Below are 20297 nucleotides of genomic sequence, written 5' to 3' on the forward strand. Positions count from 1 at the left end.
ACAATACAGAGCTATAGGCTACAATACAGAGCTATAGGCTATAGGCTACAATACAGAGCTATAGGCTATAGGCTACAATACAGAGCTATAGGCTACAATACAGAGCTATAGGCTATAGGCTACAATACAGAGCTATAGGCTACAATGCAGAGCTATAGGCTACAATGCAGAGCTATAGGATACAATACAGAGCTATAGGCTATAGGCTACAATACAGAGCTATAGGCTACAATACAGAGCTATAGGCTACAATGCAGAGCTATAGGCTACAATACAGAGCTATAGGCTACAATGCAGAGCTATAGGATACAATACAGAGCTATAGGCTACAATACAGAGCTATAGGATACAATATAGAGCTATAGGATACAATATAGAGCTAGAGGCTATAGGCTACAATACAGAGCTATAGGATACAATACAGAGCTATAGGCTACAATGCAGAGCTATAGGATACAATACAGAGCTATAGGCTATAGGCTACAATACAGAGCTATAGGCTACAATACAGAGCTATAGGCTACAATACAGAGCTATGGGCTACAATACAGAGCTATAGGCTATAGGCTACAATACAGAGCTATAGGCTACAATGCAGAGCTATAGGCTACAATACAGAGCTATAGGCTACAATGCAGAGCTATAGGATACAATACAGAGCTATAGGCTACAATACAGAGCTATAGGATACAATATAGAGCTATAGGATACAATATAGAGCTAGAGGCTATAGGCTAAAATACAGAGCTATAGGATACAATACAGAGCTATAGGCTACAATGCAGAGCTATAGGATACAATACAGAGCTATAGGCTATAGGCTACAATACAGAGCTATAGGCTACAATACAGAGCTATAGGCTACAATACAGAGCTATAGGCTACAATACAGAGCTATAGGCTACAATACAGAGCTATAGGCTACAATACAGAGCTATAGGCTACAATACAGAGCTATAGGCTATAGGCTACAATACAGAGCTATAGGCTACAATAGAGAGCTATAGGCTATAGGCTACAAAACAGAGCTATAGGCTATAGGCTACAATACAGAGCAATAGGCTACAATGCAGAGCTATAGGCTACAATGCAGAGCTATAGGATACAATACAGAGCTATAGGCTATAATGCAGAGCTATAGGCTACAATACAGAGCTATAGGATACAATATAGAGCTATAGGATACAATACAGAGCTATAGACTACAATACAGAGCTATAGGCTACAATACAGAGCTATAGGCTACAATACAGAGCTATAGACTAAAATACAGAGCTATAGGCTACAATGCAGAGCTATAGGCTACAATGTAGAGCTATAGGCTACAATACAGAGCTATAGGCTATAGGCTACAATACAGAGCTATAGGATACAATACAGAGCTATAGGATACAATGCAGAGCTATGGGCTACAATACAGAGCTATAGGCTACAATACAGAGCTATAGGCTACAATACAGAGCTATAGGCTACAATACAGAGCTATAGGCTACAATATAGAGCTATAGGCTACAATACAGAGCTATAGGCTACAATACAGAGCTATAGGCTACAATGCAGAGCTATAGGCTACAATACAGAGCTATAGGCTACAATACAGAGCTATAGGCTATAGGCTACAATACAGAGCTATAGGCTATAGGCTACAATACAGAGCTATAGGCTACAATACAGAGCTATATGCTATAGGCTACAATACAGAGCTATAGGCTACAATGCAGAGCTATAGGCTACAATACAGAGCTATAGGCTACAATGCAGAGCTATAGGCTACAATGCAGAGCTATAGGATACAATACAGAGCTATAGGCTATAGGCTACAATACAGAGCTATAGGCTACAATACAGAGCTATAGGCTACAATGCAGAGCTATAGGCTACAATACAGAGCTATAGGCTACAATGCAGAGCTATAGGATACAATACAGAGCTATAGGCTACAATACAGAGCTATAGGATACAATATAGAGCTATAGGATACAATATAGAGCTAGAGGCTATAGGCTACAATACAGAGCTATAGGATACAATACAGAGCTATAGGCTACAATGCAGAGCTATAGGATACAATACAGAGCTATAGGCTATAGGCTACAATACAGAGCTATAGGCTACAATACAGAGCTATAGGCTACAATACAGAGCTATAGGCTACAATACAGAGCTATGGGCTACAATACAGAGCTATAGGCTATAGGCTACAATACAGAGCTATAGGCTACAATACAGAGCTATAGGCTACAATACAGAGCTATGGGCTACAATACAGAGCTATAGGCTACAATACAGAGCTATAGGCTATAGGCTACAATACAGAGCTATAGGCTACAATACAGAGCTATAGGCTACAATACAGAGCTATAGGCTACAATACAGAGCTATAGGCTACAATACAGAGCTATAGGCTACAATACAGAGCTATAGGCTACAATGCAGAGCTATAGGCTACAATACAGAGCTATAGGCTACAATACAGAGCTATAGGATACAATATAGAGCTATAGGCTACAATACAGAGCTATAGGCTACAATACAGAGCTATAGGCTACAATACAGAGCTATAGGCTATAGGCTACAATACAGAGCTATAGGCTACAATACAGAGCTATAGGCTACAATACAGAGCTATAGGCTACAATACAGAGCTATGGGCTACAATACAGAGCTATAGGCTATAGGCTACAATACAGAGCTATAGGCTACAATACAGAGCTATAGGCTACAATACAGAGCTATAGGCTACAATGCAGAGCTATAGGATACAATACAGAGCTATAGGCTATAATGCAGAGCTATAGGCTACAATACAGAGCTATAGGATACAATATAGAGCTATAGGATACAATACAGAGCTATAGACTACAATACAGAGCTATAGGCTACAATACAGAGCTATAGGCTACAATACAGAGCTATAGACTACAATACAGAGCTATAGGCTACAATGCAGAGCTATAGGCTACAATGTAGAGCTATAGGCGACAATACAGAGCTATAGGCTACAATACAGAGCTATAGGCTATAGGCTACAATACAGAGCTATAGGCTACAATACAGAGCTATAGGCTACAATACAGAGCTATAGGCTACAATACAGAGCTATAGGCTATAGGCTACAATACAGAGCTATAGGCTATAGGCTACAATACAGAGCTATAGGCTACAATGCAGAGCTATAGGCTACAATACAGAGCTATAGGCTACAATACAGAGCTATAGGATACAATATAGAGCTATAGGATACAATATAGAGCTAGAGGCTATAGGCTACAATACAGAGCTATAGGATACAATACAGAGCTATAGGCTACAATGCAGAGCTATAGGATACAATACAGAGCTATAGGCTATAGGCTACAATACAGAGCTATAGGCTACAATACAGAGCTATAGGCTACAATACAGAGCTATAGGCTACAATACAGAGCTATGGGCTACAATACAGAGCTATAGGCTATAGGCTACAATACAGAGCTATAGGCTACAATACAGAGCTATAGGCTACAATACAGAGCTATGGGCTACAATACAGAGCTATAGGCTACAATACAGAGCTATAGGCTATAGGCTACAATACAGAGCTATAGGCTACAATACAGAGCTATAGGATACAATATAGAGCTATAGGCTACAATACAGAGCTATAGGCTACAATACAGAGCTATAGGCTACAATACAGAGCTATAGGCTACAATGCAGAGCTATAGGCTACAATACAGAGCTATAGGCTACAATACAGAGCTATAGGATACAATACAGAGCTATAGGCTACAATACAGAGCTATAGGCTACAATACAGAGCTATAGGCTACAATACAGAGCTATAGGCTACAATGCAGAGCTATAGGCTACAATACAGAGCTATAGGCTACAATACAGAGCTATAGGCTATAGGCTACAATACAGAGCTATAGGCTATAGGCTACAATACAGAGCTATAGGCTACAATACAGAGCTATAGGCTATAGGCTACAATACAGAGCTATAGGCTACAATGCAGAGCTATAGGCTACAATACAGAGCTATAGGCTACAATGCAGAGCTATAGGCTACAATGCAGAGCTATAGGATACAATACAGAGCTATAGGCTATAGGCTACAATACAGAGCTATAGGCTACAATACAGAGCTATAGGCTATAGGCTACAATACAGAGCTATAGGCTACAATACAGAGCTATAGGCTATAGGCTACAATACAGAGCTATAGGCTATAGGCTACAATACAGAGCTATAGGCTACAATGCAGAGCTATAGGCTACAATACAGAGCTATAGGCTACAATGCAGAGCTATAGGATACAATACAGAGCTATAGGCTACAATACAGAGCTATAGGATACAATATAGAGCTATAGGATACAATATAGAGCTAGAGGCTATAGGCTACAATACAGAGCTATAGGATACAATACAGAGCTATAGGCTACAATGCAGAGCTATAGGATACAATACAGAGCTATAGGCTATAGGCTACAATACAGAGCTATAGGCTACAATACAGAGCTATAGGCTACAATACAGAGCTATGGGCTACAATACAGAGCTATAGGCTATAGGCTACAATACAGAGCTATAGGCTACAATACAGAGCTATAGGCTACAATACAGAGCTATAGGCTACAATACAGAGCTATAGGCTAGGCTACAATACAGAGCTATAGGCTACAATAGAGAGCTATAGGATACAATATAGAGCTAGAGGCTATAGGCTACAATACAGAGCTATAGGATACAATACAGAGCTATAGGCTACAATGCAGAGCTATAGGATACAATACAGAGCTATAGGCTATAGGCTACAATACAGAGCTATAGGCTACAATACAGAGCTATAGGCTACAATACAGAGCTATGGGCTACAATACAGAGCTATAGGCTATAGGCTACAATACAGAGCTATAGGCTACAATACAGAGCTATAGGCTACAATACAGAGCTATAGGCTACAATACAGAGCTATAGGCTATAGGCTACAATACAGAGCTATAGGCTACAATAGAGAGCTATAGGCTATAGGCTACAAAACAGAGCTATAGGCTACAATACAGAGCTATAGGCTACAATGCAGAGCTATAGGATACAATACAGAGCTATAGGCTATAATGCAGAGCTATAGGCTACAATACAGAGCTATAGGATACAATATAGAGCTATAGGATACAATACAGAGCTATAGACTACAATACAGAGCTATAGGCTACAATACAGAGCTATAGGCTACAATACAGAGCTATAGGCTACAATGCAGAGCTATAGGCTACAATGTAGAGCTATAGGCTACAATGTAGAGCTATAGGCGACAATACAGAGCTATAGGCTATAGGCTACAATACAGAGCTATAGGCTACAATACAGAGCTATAGGCTACAATACAGAGCTATAGGCTACAATACAGAGCTATAGGCTATAGGCTACAATACAGAGCTATAGGCTACAATACAGAGCTATAGGCTACAATGCAGAGCTATAGGCTACAATACAGAGCTATAGGCTACAATGCAGAGCTATAGGCCACAATGCAGATAGATATTATAGCCAGATTGCCAATCAATCAGTGAAAGTGCCTGTGGCTACCAAAAGGTTACATAGACTTTCTTTGGGAGTCTCAGCCCTGAATCCACTGGCTGTTAGTACTGTTAAAGGGCTGATGAAGGCATAGAGAGTTAACACTTTACATTAATGCATACTTTATAAATGATTAGTTCTGAGTTTATGAAGAGTGTATAAACATGTGATGAGCATTTATAACACATTTGTTTTAGAGGCATAGATGGGTAAAAATGTAGAACTAAAGATCAGATACAGCCCTTGGTTCACTCCAGACTTGACTGCCCTTGACCAGCACAAAAACACCCTGTGGCGCACTGCACTGGTATCAAATAGTCCCTGCGATATGCAACTTTTCAGGGAAGTCAGGAACCAATACACAGTCAGTTAGGAAAGCAAAGGCTAGCTTTTTCAAACAGAAATTTGCATCCTGCAGCACTAATTCCAATAAGTTTTGGGACACTGTAAAGTCCATGGAGAATAAGAGTACCTCCTCCCAGCTGCCCACTGCACTGAGACTAGGAAACACTGTCACCACTGATAAATCCACGATAATCGAGAACTTCTATAAGTATTTCTCTACGGCTGGCCATGCTTTCTACCCGACTACCCCAACCAACAGCTCTGCTCCACCCATATATCACTGGAGTGATATATAGCTATAGAGACACAGTAGCTATAGACACACAACTAGACACACAGTAGCTATAGAGACACAGTAGCGATAGACACACAGTAGCTATAGAGACACAGTAGCTATAGAGACACAGTAGCTATAGAGACACAGTAGCTATAGACACACAGTAGCTATAGAGACACAGTAGCGATAGACACACAGTAGCTATAGAGACACAGTAGCTATAGAGACACAGTAGCGATAGACACACAGTAGCTATAGACACACAGTAGCTATAGAGACACAGTAGCTATACACACAGCTAGACACACAGTAGCTATAGACACACAGCTAGACACACAGTTGCTATAGACACACAGTAGCTATAGAGACACAGTAGCTAAAGACACACAGCTAGACACACAGTAGCTATAGAGACACAGTAGCGATAGACACACAGTAGCTATAGACACACAGTAGCTATAGACACACAGTAGCTATAGACACACAGTAGCTATAGAGACACAGTAGCTATAGACACACAGTAGCTATAGACACACAGCTAGACACACAGTAGCTATAGAGACACAGTAGCTAAAGACACACAGCTAGACACACAGTAGCTATAGAGACACAGTAGCGATAGACACACAGTAGCTATAGAGACACAGTAGCTATAGACACACAGTAGCTATAGACACACAGTAGCTATAGAGACACAGTAGCTATAGAGACACAGTAGCTATAGACACACAGCTAGACACACAGTAGCTATAGAGACACAGTAGCTAAAGACACACAGCTAGATACACAGTAGCTATAGAGACACAGTAGCGATAGACACACAGTAGCTATAGAGACACAGTAGCTATAGACACACAGTAGCTATAGAGACACAGTAGCTATAGACACACAGTAGCTATAGACACACAGCTAGACACACAGTAGCTATAGAGACACAGTAGCTATAGAGACACAGTAGCTATAGAGACACAGTAGCTAAAGACACACAGCTAGACACACAGTAGCTATAGAGACACAGTAGCTATAGCAGGAAGATATACAGTGCATTCGGAAAGTATTCTTACCCCTTCACTTTTTCCACATGTTGTTACGTTACAGCCTTATTCTAAAATGGATTAAATATATTTTTGTCCTCAATCAATCTACACACAATACCCCATAATGACAAAGCAAAAACAGGTTTTTATAATTATTTGCAAATGTATGACAAATAAAAAACAGAAATACCTTATTTACATAATTATTCAGACCCTTTGCTATGAGACTCGAAATTGAGCTCAGGTGCATTCTGTTTCCATTGATCATCCTTGAGATGTTTCTACAACTTGATTGGAGTCCACCTGTGGTAAATTCAATTGATTGGACATGATTTGGGGAGGCACACACCTGTCTATCCAAGGTCCCACAGTTGACAGTGCATGTCAGAGCAAAAACCAAGCCATGAGGTCAAAGAAATTGTCCGTAGAGCTCAGAGACAGGATTGTGTCGAGGCACAGACCTGGGGAAGAGTACCAAAACATGTCTGCAGCATTGAAGGTCCCCAAGAACACAGTGGTCTCCATCATTCTTAAATGGAAGACGTTTGGAACCACCAAGGCTCTTCGTAGAGCTGGCCGCCCAGCCAAACTGAGCAATCGGGGGAGAAGGGCCTTGGTCAGGGAGATGACCAAGAACCCAATAGTCACTAACAGAGCTCCAGATTTCCTCTGTAAAGATGGGAGAATCTTCCAGAAGGACAACCATCTCTGCAGCACTCCACCAATCATGCCTTTTTGGTAGAGTGGACAGATGGAAGCCACTCCTCAGAAAAAGGCACATGACATCCCTTTGGAGTTTGCCAAAAGGCACCTAAATTGACTCTCAGCCCATTAGAAACAAGATTCTCTGGTCTGATGAAACCAAGATTGAACTCATTGACCTGAATGCCAAGCGTCACGTCTGGAGGAAACCTGGCACCATCCCTATGGTGAAGCATGATGGAGGCAGCATCATGCTGTGAGGATGTTTTTCAGCGGCAGGGACTGGGAGGCTAGTCAGGATCGAGGGAAAGATGAACAGAGCAAAGTACAGAGAGATCCTTGATGAAAACCTGCTCCTAAGCGCTCAGGACCACAGACAGGGCGACGGTTCACCTTCCAACAGGAGAACAACCTTAAGCACACAGACAAGACAACACAAGAGTGGCTTCTGGGAAAAGTCTCTGAATATCCTTGAGTGGCCCAGCCAGAGCCCGGACTTGAACCTGTTCGAACATCTCTGGAAAGACCTGAAAATAGCTGTACATTGACGCACCACATCAACACCTGACAGAGCTTGAGAGGATCTGCAGAGAATAATGGGAGAAACTGCCCAAACACAGGTGTGCCAAGCTTGTAGCATCATACCCAAGAAGACTCTAGGCTGTAATCGCTGCCAAAGGTGCATCAACAAAGTATTGAGTAAAGGGTCTGATAACTTATGTAAAGGTGATATTTCAGTATCTTATTTTAATACATTTCCTGATTACTTTCCGAATGCACTGTAGGTGGGTAATGATCTCTCCTATTAGATATAGGTGGGTAATGATCTCTCCTATTAGATATAGGTGGGTAATGATCTCTCCTATTAGATATAGGTAGGAAATGATCTCTCCCTTTAGATATAGGTGGGTAATGAGCTCTCCCTTTAGATATAGGTGGGTAATGATCTCTCCTATAAGATATACTGTAGGTGGGTAGGTAATGATCCCTCACTTTAGATATAGGTAGGAAATGATCTCTCCTTTTAGATATAAGTGGGTAATGATCTCTCCTATTAAATAAAGATGGGTAATGATCTCTCCTATTAGATGTAGGTGGGTAATGATCTCTCCTATTAGATGGAGGTGGATAATGATATCTCCCTTTAGATATAGGTAGTTAATGATTTCTCCTATCAGATGTATGTGGGTAATGATCTCTCCTATAAGATATACTGTAGGTGGGTAATGATCTCTCCTATAAGATATACTGTAGGTGGGTAATGATCTCTCCTATAAGATATACTGTAGGTGGGTAATGATCTCTCCTATAAGATATACTGTAGGTGGGTAATGATCTCTCCTATAAGATATACTGTATGTGGGTAATGATCTCTCCTATTAGATGTATGTGGGTAATGATCTCTCCTATCAGATGTATGTGGGTAATGATCTCTCCTATAAGATATACTGTAGGTGGGTAATGATCTCTCCTATAAGATATACTGTAGGTGGGTAATGATCTTTCCTATTAGATGAAGGTGGGTAATGATCTCTCAATTTATAAATAGGTGGGTAATGATATCCCCTATTAGATGAAGGTGGGTAATGATCTCTCCTATAAGATATACTGTAGGTGGGTAATGATCTCTCCCTTTAGATATAGGTAGGAAATTATCTATTCTATTAGATTTAGGTGGGTAATGATCTCCCCTATTAGATTTAGGAGGGTAAGTAACTCTCCTATTAGATATAGGTGGGTAATGATCTCTCCTATTAGATTTAGGTGGGTAATGATCTCTCCTATTAGATATAGGTGGGTAATGATCTCTCCTATTAGATTTAGGTGGGTAATGATCTCTCCTATTATATTTAGGTGGGTAATGATCTCTCCTATTAAATTTAGGCGGGTAATGATCTCTCCTATTATATTTAGGTGGGTAATGGTCCCTCCTATTATATTTAGGTGGGTAGTGATCCCTCCTATAAGATACAGTGTAGGTGGGTAATGATCTCTCCTATTATATTTAGGTGGGTAATGGTCCCTCCTATTATATTTTGGTTGGTAATGATCTCTTCTATAAGATACAGTGTAGGTGGGTAATGATCTCTCCTATTATATTTAGGTGGGTAATGGTCCCTCCTATAAGATACAGTGTAGGTGGGTAATATAGCTGGATATGTGGTACCTAAGGAGCCTGAGTTCAGCCAGCAGTGTGGGGTTTTGCTGGGCCTTCTCTGGGGTGGGCTGGGAGGCCTGCTCATGCTCCAGACGTAGCCGCTGGATCTCCTGGAGGATCTCTCTGAGGGACCAGAAGACATAACAAAATGGGGATTTAAAATCTGCCGGAAAATGACTTTCTGAAAGCAGATCCCTGTGACCAACATAAACTGAACTCTATTTACTTATAATTCACAAAATTCTTAAATTATGAGCATACAATAAATCTGATTAACTAATAAGAGAAAATATTTAGTACAGTTTTATTTTAAATTGCTTAATGTTTCTTCATAAAGTGACAGTCAAATACATTCCCACCTGTTTTTGTTTTCTAGTTCTGCTATTAGCTGCCTCTGTTGTTTGTTGGCATCGAAGTTGAAACTCAGATCGGTTGGAGGACATTGCTAAAAGACAAAATTACACATTAAAAACAGAGTTAACAAAACTGAGCGGATAAAAGAGAAACACATCAAACATGATCTACTGCCCAGAAGTAAAAGTCCTGTGTGCTTTAGACTTTAGACTGACTATTCTAACATCTGGGGCCATGTCAGCCAACCTGCACTTTTATTTAATCTTTCACGTTGATAAACTACACTGTGGGTAATGATTATGTTAGTGTCTGGTGACAGTACACTGTGGGTAATGATTATGTTAGTGCCTGGTGACAGTACACTGTGGGTAATGATTATGTTAGTGTCTGGTGACAGTACACTGTGGGTAATGATTATGTTAGTGTCTGGTGACAGTACACTGTGGGTAATGATTATGTTAGTGCCTGGTGACAGTACACTGTGGGTAATGATTATGTTAGTGTCTGGTGACAGTACACTGTGGGTAATGATTATGTTAGTGTCTGGTGACAGTACACTGTGGGTAATGATTATGTTAGTGTCTGGTGACAGTACACTGTGGGTAATGATTATGTTAGTGCCTGGTGACAGTACACTGTGGGTAATGATTATGTTAGTGCCTGGTGACAGTACACTGTGGGTAATGATTATGTTAGTGTCTGGGGACAGTACACTGTGGGTAATGATTATGTTAGTGTCTGGGGACAGTACACTGTGGGTAATGATTATGTTAGTGTCTGGTGACAGTACACTGTGGGTAATGATTATGTTAGTGTCTGGTGACAGTACACTGTGGGTAATGATTATGTTAGTGTCTGGGGACAGTACACTGTGGGTAATGATTATGTTAGTGTCTGGGGACAGTACACTGTGGGTAATGATTATGTTAGTGTCTGGTGACAGTACACTGTGGGTAATGATTATGTTAGTGTCTGGTGACAGTACACTGTGGGTAATGATTATGCTAGTGTCTGGTGACAGTACACTGTGGGTAATGATTATGTTAGTGTCTGGTGACAGTACACTGTGGGTAATGATTATGTTAGTGTCTGGGGACAGTACACTGTGGGTAATGATTATGTTAGTGTCTGGTGACAGTACACTGTGGGTAATGATTATGTTAGTGTCTGGTGACAGTACACTGTGGGTAATGATTATGTTAGTGTCTGGTGACAGTACACTGTGGGTAATGATTATGTTAGTGTCTGGGGACAGTACACTGTGGGTAATGATTATGTTAGTGTCTGGTGACAGTACAGTGTGGGTAATGATTATGTTAGTGTCTGGTGACAGTACACTGTGGGTAATGATTATGTTAGTGTCTGGTGACAGTACACTGTGGGTAACGATTATGTTAGTGTCTGGTGACAGTACACTGTGGGTAATGATTATGTTAGTGTCTGGTGACAGCCTTAACATCATCTGCTTTGGTTCTGGGTGCAGAGAGGATTGTTCTGTTCATGGACATTCTGCAGTTACATAATAAGAAGTGGATAAATAAAGGCTGACAGAATACCACCCTGGGGCAGCCTATACACATACACACGTGCACGCACACACACTCACTACTCACTGTGGAGCAACTCACTGTGGAGTTGTCTGCCTCTGCTGCAAGGCGCGCTGCATAGCGAGCAATGAGACGATGCTCCTCTTCTAGCCTGCTGGGACTCTCTAAGACACTGGAGAGAGAGAGAGCTTCTGTGAGTGTAATGTTTACTGTTAATTTTTGTTTATTTAACTTTTGCTTATGTTAACATATGTTTCCATGTCAATAAAGCCCTTGAATTAAATTAAGAGAGGGAGGGGGCGGAGAGAGGAAGGGGAGGGGCAGAGGGAGGGACAGAGAGAGGGAGGAAGGGGGCGGAGAGAGGGAGGGAGGGACAGAGCAGAGGGAGGGGGCATAGAGGGACAGAGGGAGGGAGGGACATAGGGAGGGGGAGGAGGGAGGGGGCATGGAGAGGGAGGGTGAGAGAGGGCGGAGAGAGGGAGGGAGAGGGCGGAGGGAGGGACAGAGGGGGCGGAGGGAGGAAGGGGACGGACAAATTAGACACGCTAATGTACTTGTCCTCTTGCTCAGTTGTGCACTGGGGCCTCCCACCCTTTCTATTCTGGTTAGGGCCAGTTTGTGCTGTTCTGTGAAGGGAGTAGTACACAGCGTTGTACGAGAACTTCAGTTTCTTGGCAATTTCTCAAATGGAACAGCCTTCATTTCCCAGAACAAGAATAGACTGACGCGTTTCAGAAGAAAGTCTTTGTTTCTGGCCATTTTGAGCCTGTAATCGATTATTTCACTGTATCACAATTCCAGTGGGTCAGAGGTTTACATACACTAAGTTGACTGTGCCTTTAACCAGCTTGGAAAAATACAGAAAATTATGTCATGGCTTTAGAAGCTTCCGATAGGCTAATTGACATTATTTGAGTCAATTGGAGGTGTACCTGTGGATGTACACAGGCAAGGATATTGCTGCCAGTAAGATTGCACCTAAATCAACCATTTATCGGATCATCAAGAACTTCAAGGAGAGCGGTTCAATTGTTGTGAAGAAGGCTTCATGGCGCCCAAGAAAGTCCAGCAAGCGCCAGGACTGTCTCCTAAAGTTGATTCAGCTGCGGGATCGGGGCACCACCAGTACAGAGACTGCTCAGGAATGGCAGCAGGCAGGTGTGAGTGCATCTGCACGCACAGTGAGGCGAAGACAGCAAGGAGGGCAGCAAGGAAGCCACTTCTCTCCAGGAATAACATCAGGGACAGACTGATATTCTGCAAAAAGTACAGGGATTGGACTGCTGAGGACTGGGGTAAAGTCATTTTCTCTGATGAATCCCCTTTCCGATTGTTTGGGGCATCCGCAAAAAAGCTTGTCTGGAGAAGACAAGGTGAGTGCTACCATCAGTTCTGTGTCATGCCAACAGTAAAGCATCCTGAGACCATTCATGTGTGGGGTTGCTTCTCAGCCAAGGGAGTGGGCTCATTTACAATTTTGCCTAAGAACACAGCCATGAATAAAGAATGGTACCAACACATCCTCCGAGAGCAACTTCTCGCAACCATCCAGGAACAGTTTGGTGATGAACAAGGAGCACCTTGCCATAAGGCAAAAGTGATAACTAAGTGGCTCGGGGAACAAAACATTTATATTTTGGGTCCATGTCCTGGAAACTCCCCAGACCTTAATCCCATTGAGAACTTGTGGTCAATCCTCAAGAGGTGGGTAGACAAACAAAAACGCAACAAATTCTGACAAACTCCAAGCATTGATTATGCAAGAATGGGCTGCCATCAGTCAGGATGTGGCCCAGAAGTTAATTGACAGCATGCCAGGGCAGATTGCAGAGGTCTTGAAAAAGAAGGGTCAACACTGCAAATATTGACTCTTTGCATCAACTTCATGTAATTGTCAATAAAAGCCTGACACTTATGAAATGCTTGTAATTATACTTCAGTATTCCATAGTAACATCTGACAAAAAATATCTAAAGACACCGAAGCAGCAAACTTTGTGGAAATGAATATTTGTGTCATTCTCAAAACTTTTGGCCACGACTGTATATATATTATTTTAATCCCAGCCCCCGTCCCCGCAGGAGGCCTTTTGGCTTTTGGTAGGCCATCATTGTAAATAAGAATTTGTTCTGAACAGACTTCGTTAGCCTAGTTAAATAAAATAAATAAACAATACAGCAACAGGCCACAAATGTCAGATTCCACTACTCTGCTCATTCCAAACCATTTACCCGGAAAAGTCAACTGTGTGTGTGGCTTTGGTTTTCATGCAGATTGGGTCTGAACAGACGTCTGTGCTTCTTGCGTTCAAATTGTAATTATGTTCTGCCCCCCCCAATTTAAAAAAAATCTAGTTGATGATCCCTGCTTTAGATTCAGTTTCTGAGAGGTCAGTCCAGGGGTGTAAATCATTAGTCCAGTTTCTATTGGACAAATTCAGGTAGGTCCCTCCCCGTTTCATTCTGTTTGGTTCCTAGTAAATACACACCTGTTGAGACCCAACTATGACTTAAATTTCAAGCCCTTCAGTTTGTGCCCTCCCCCTAGTACTTTCCAGTGTGCCATGGAGTGCATGTTTAGAGTCTGTCACTACCAATCTGTCCCTTTGGCTTTACATCAATGGAGAGTTTGTGTCGGGGAAACCAGCCCTAGGAGTCAGTATTAAGTCTGAGAGGTCAGTCCTGTTAGAAACCAACTATGGTTTTATATCCGGCTTTTGAACTCTAGATTGAGTTCTGAGTGGTCAATTGAAAGTTATACATTAACTAACATCTGAGGGGTTTCTAGAACAGAGCAGATTAAAGAGCTGGCCTGTTAGCTGTTCCTCTAAGGGTCATTCTTCTACAGACCACTCGGAGTCTTGCTGCCTCTGCTTCGTCAGACAGAGAGGTTCATGGCACCACTCCAGCTGCTACCTGCAGACAATGGCCTGGTCTTACCTCCATGTTCACAGACAACCTTGTCTGCTAGCTTGGCCCCAGATCAGTTTGTGCTGTCTTGTCTTAGTAACCTCTATGGTTGTTGTCATGTTAAATAATAGCCTCTTCCTAGATCTGTTTGTGTTGTCATGCCAATTCTTATCGTCTTTGTCATGGCCTGGTCCCAAATCCACTGTGCTGTCCTGCCAACTCCTATAGTCATTGTCATACCAAACTGGCATGACAATAACTATAGCAGTTGGCAAGACAGAACATCGAGATCTAGGAGAAAGTTTGCAACCAAGGGCCGCAACTCTGTGGATGAATGTGCTGTGTAGAGCCTCTCACAAGACCGAAAAAAAATATACATTTCTTATTCACATTGGACAATAAAGTAGTTTGTTGTTGTTAGGTGCTACTACAAAATATTACATGACTGCTCATACACACAATCTGTTTATCAACACAATCACATCTCTCTCACTCTCCCAGCCTCCGTCTCTCATACAGATAGATGCCTGTTATTGTTATTATAATGTAGCCAATGTAACATTCACTGAAGACATTTTAGTCAATTAGCAGACCCTCTTATCCAGAGTAATTTACAATTAGTTCATTCATCTTAAAATAGCTAAGTGGGCCAACCACATATCAGCAGATTCAATACCAGTTGTAACAGTTCAAGTGGGAGTATTAGTGTTCTCAACTTGGGGCATGACGACAACAGTATTGACTCCTCCCTCCTAGCACGTTGAGTCTGAGTTCCTATCTGGTGGAGTTTCGGTCAATACTCCGTTAACTCCAAAATAAAACTAATCGAGCTGTCCAAAAGCAAATAATCTGTTTTGATTTCTCTGGCACTGTGGTTGTGATTGAGTATTAGGTCATAAATTGTGAGGTGGTCCTTGGAAGACAAGTGCTGAGGGATCTCTCTGTCGGAGAGCTGGTAGGAGGAGGGAGAAGTTGCTTTGTCAGCAGACAGAGAATCGCTTCAGGTGCAAGACTGATTCTGTAAAAGTTGGGCCTATAATCACACACATTTTTGATGGACATAAAAAAATGTAAAATTTCTAAACTCTAAAAGACAAAATAGCATCATCAACTAGAATCAGGAATTATATATATATATAAAAATATATATACAAATATTACACTGTATAACTTGGGACATAAAACAATGAAGATACTGTAGGCAGTGTTTTTAAATGTGAGAGCTCTAGTGAGAGAGTTCCTATGTTTTTATAACATACAGTATATGGCGAATAAACTTGAAGCTTGAATTCTTTTGGTGCATGACACTCAGCTAAGAGCCAGTGAGTTAAAGCAAAGGCCCATTTCTCAGCTGTAGTGACATCTCGGACACCCTTCAGTGGAAGACAAGCAGAACACAGTAATAATGACATGGATTCATATTTACAGAGGAAAAGTGACAGTATGTCAGCGCACACAATCAGACGCTAGGAGGATCTGGGAGGGGACAGGCTGGATTGCTGCTTCGCAAACACACACAAATATACATGAACGCACATGCGCACACACACTTCCTTAGTTTGCTTCTGATTTGATAATGCAAGAGAAAACACTACCGTATCTCCTGGGATCACAGCTTTTTTCAGCACGTACTCCATGCTCTCTCTCTCACACACACACCTCCTGTTGACCTCCCTCATCTAAATGCACACAGCATCATGTAACTTCTATAGCGACTGCCTGGGGTGACGATAGAACAACAAGTCAGCTTCCTTTAGACTGCCTGCTGATACTAATCTAAATACTGTGTGTGTGTGTGTGTGAGTGTGAGTGTGAGAGAGTGAGTGAGTGAGTGAGTGAGTGAGTGAGTGAGTGAGTGAGTGAGTGAGTGAGTGAGAGAGAGAGAGAGAATGCAGTACGTGCTGAAAAAAGCAGTGATCCCAGGAGATACGGTAGTGTTTTCTATCGCATTATCAGATCAGAAGCAAACTAAGGAAGTGTGTGTGTGTGTGTGTGTGTGTGTGTGTGTGTGGGTGGATGTCCTCCTGGAGGAGAATGTGTTCTGAATCTTGCCTCTCAAATTGCCCCGGAGCTGCTGCCAATGCCTGCCTACATCGCGGTACTACATGGGGTACTACACGCGCCGGTACTGGGGTACTACACACGGTACTATTCTACTTCTAATGACAAAGCCATTGAACCCTTGCATACATGTTACTTCAATCAACTGCTGTTAAGGATTTCTTCATTAGGGCTGCTATATCAGTAAACAAATAATAATGAGTAGTCTCAGGACTCAAGGGGAAGACACAGGGGAAGACATCTTTGGAGACACAGGGGAAGACATCTTTGGAGACACAGGGGAAGACATCTTTAAAGACACAGGGGAAGACATCTTTAAAGACACAGGGGAAGACAACTTTGGAGACACAGGGGAAGACATCTTTAAAGACACAGGGGAAGACACAGGGGGACTGACGTATTAAAAGACACAGGGGGAAGACATCTTTAAAGACACAGGAGCAGGACATAAGAGGCTAGTAGCAGTTGGTGAGGAACTCAGAGGAAATACAGTAAGTTAGAAATGATAGCTAGCTATAGGGGCATATCAAAGCCAATACTGAGGCACTTACCTTTGAGTAGGAGTAGGTACACCAGAGGACATGAACATTGTGTTGTTCATGTTGTTGGCTACTGGCTTCGGCTGACTGCAGTAAAACACAAGATTACACCACTTTATTTTTACACTGTGAACACAGACTTATACACCGAATATGGGGTTAGATTACATTACTGTAGGAGTCCTGAATATACCACCATGACTGTAAGCATTATCATACAAAACTACTGTGCTGTATGTAGTAACAAAAGATTACACCGCTTTATTGCTACACTGTATGCGAAATCGTAATACATGTTTAAAAATATATATTCTTTTTTACCCCTTTTTCTCCCCAATTTCGTGGTATTCAATTGGTAGTTACAGGCTCTCTCTGTTCCATCGCTGTGACTCCCGTATGGACTCGGGAGAGGCGAAGGTCGAGAGCCGTGCGTCCTCCGAAACACAACACAACCAATCGGCACTGCTTCTTGACACAATGCCCATTTAACCCGGAAGCCAGCTGCACAAATGTGTCGGAGGAAACCTCCGGCCAAATCCTCCCTAACCCGGACGACGATAAGCCAATTGTGCGCCGCCCCATGGGTCTCCCGGAAGCCTGGTCCTGTGCTAGCTGGCTGGCTGGGACTCTCTCTGCTTGGTCCTGTGCTAGCTGGCTGGGACTCTCTCTCTGCTTGGTCCTGTGCTCGCTGGCTGCCTGGGACTCTCTCTGCTTGGTCCTGTGCTAGCTGGCTGGGACTCTCTCTCTGCTTGGTCCTGTGCTAGCTGGCTGGGACTCTCTCTCTGCTTGGTCCTGTGCTAGCTGGCTGGGACTCTCTCTCTGCTTGGTCCTGTGCTAGCTGGCTGGGACTCTCTCTCTGCTTGGTCCTGTGCTAGCTGGCTGGGACTCTCTCTCTGCTTGGTCCTGTGCTAGCTGGCTGGGACTCTCTCTCTGCTTGGTCCTGTGCTAGCTGGCTGGGACTCTCTCTCTGCTTGGTCCTGTGCTCGGACCATTAACTTCAAATTCACACTATAGTTCAATGTATAGAGAAATAATAGTTAAACTAAATTTGGTATTTTTTTCTCCATCTCATCCATTTAATCTACAATTTTTCCCCCATCTGTAACGGCTTTCTTTAGGTGAAGTAGAGGCGGACCAAAATGCAGCATGGTGGTTATTCATGTTCTTTAATTTATAAAGACACTACACATGAGATAACTAACAAAAACAACAAACGTGAGAAAACCTAAAACAGTCCTATCTGGTGCAAACACAAAGACAGGAACAATCACCCAGAGGGGCGTTCTTCTTTAAGGTTGCTGCCCCTATCATCACCAAGCCTATTTCTGACCTTTTTAACCTGTTTCTCCTCTCTGTGGTGGTTCCAATTGCTTGGATGTCAGCCACAGTGCGTCCTTTATTTAAAGGGGAGATCAAGCTGATCCTAAATGTTATAGGCCAAAAGTGTTGGAAAAACTTGTCAATCAACTGACTAGTATTCTCTCTGCTATGCAATCTGGTTTCCGCTCAGGTTATGGATGTGTCACTGCAACCTTAAAGGTCCTCAATGATGTGACCATTATCCTTGATTCTAAGCAATGTTGTGGTGCTATTTTTATTGACCTGGCCAAAGCTTTTGATACGGTAGACCGTTCCATTCTTGTGGGCCGGCTAAGGAGTATTGGCGCCTCTTACGGGTCTTTGGCCTGATTTTCTTACTACCTCTCAAAGAGTGCAGTGTTTAAAGTCAGAACATCTGCTGTCTCAGCCACTGCCTGTCACCAAGGGAGTACCCCAGGGCTCAATCCTAGGCCCCACGCTCTTCTCAATTTACATCAACAACATACCTCCTGTGCTCTCTCATCCATTTATATGCAGATGGTACAGTCTTATACTCAGCTGGCCCCTCCCCAAATGTTATGTTAAACGCTCTACAACAAGCTTTCCAAAACTAAAAGGTCCTGTGGATTGGTAAGAAGAATTCCCCTCTCCTCATAGCTGTGATTACTACATCTGTCGGTTTAGAACTTGAGGTAGTCACCTCATACAAGTACTTGGGAGTATGGTTAGAAGGTACACTGTCCTTCTCTCAGCACATATCAAGGTTATATCTAGACTTGGTTTCCTCTATCGTAATCGCTCATCTTTCACCCCAGCTGCCAAACTAACCCTGATTCAGATGACCATCCTACCCATGCTAGATTACGAAGACATAATTTATAGATCGACAGGTAAGGGTGCTCTCGAGAGGCTAGATGTTCTTTACCATTCAGCCATCAGATTTGCCACCAATGCTCCTTATAGAACACATAACTGCACTCTATGCTCCTCTGTAAACTGGTCATCTCTGTTTACCCTTCGCAAGTCCTACTTGTTGATGCTTCTTTATTAAACCCTCTTAGGCCTCACTATCTGAGATAGCTACTGTAGCCCTAATCCTCCACATACAATACCTGTTCTGTCCATCACAGTTCTGTTAAAGGTCCCCAAAGCACACATATCCCTGGGTCGCTCATCTTCTCAGTTCGCTACAGCTAGAGACTGGAACGAACTGCAACACACACTCAAACTGGCAGAGCTGTAAAGTACTTAAGTAAAAATACTTTAAAGTATTACTTAAGTAGTTTTTTGGGGGTATCTATACTGTACTATTTATATTTTGAACAACTTTTACTCCACTACATTCCTAAAGAAAATCATTTACTTTTTACTCCTTACATTTTCCCTGACACCCAAAAGTACTCGTTACATTTTGAATGCTTAGTAGGACAGGAAAATTGGCTAATTCACATACTTATCGATACAACATCCACGGTCGTCCCT

At 42.3% G+C, this 20297-nt stretch overlaps 1 protein-coding gene across 8 annotated transcripts in view; it reads right to left on the reverse strand.

Moving 5' to 3' along the window:
* Positions 1–20297, reverse strand: part of LOC109904602 (dystrobrevin beta-like) — a 69906-nt gene that overhangs the window by 23038 nt on the left and 26571 nt on the right. For 6 of the 8 annotated variants that reach the window (XR_004202682.1, XM_031787845.1, XM_031787844.1 and 3 more), the window contains exons 10-13: positions 17508–17582; positions 12053–12158; positions 10445–10530; positions 10095–10208 (exon numbers count right to left, since the gene is read on the reverse strand). Coding sequence is in view for 7 of the 8 variants with exons in the window: in XM_031787845.1 (XP_031643705.1) it covers positions 10095–10208; positions 10445–10530; positions 12053–12158; positions 17508–17582 (381 nt within the window). In the remaining variant the exon portion in view is untranslated. The remainder of the gene's footprint in view (positions 1–10094; positions 10209–10444; positions 10531–12052; positions 12159–17507; positions 17583–20297) is intronic. The other 2 variants (XM_031787849.1, XM_031787847.1) reach the window with 1 other exon arrangement.

Source organism: Oncorhynchus kisutch, linkage group LG14, assembly GCF_002021735.2.
Source record: "Oncorhynchus kisutch isolate 150728-3 linkage group LG14, Okis_V2, whole genome shotgun sequence".
Lineage (NCBI taxonomy): Eukaryota > Metazoa > Chordata > Actinopteri > Salmoniformes > Salmonidae > Oncorhynchus > Oncorhynchus kisutch.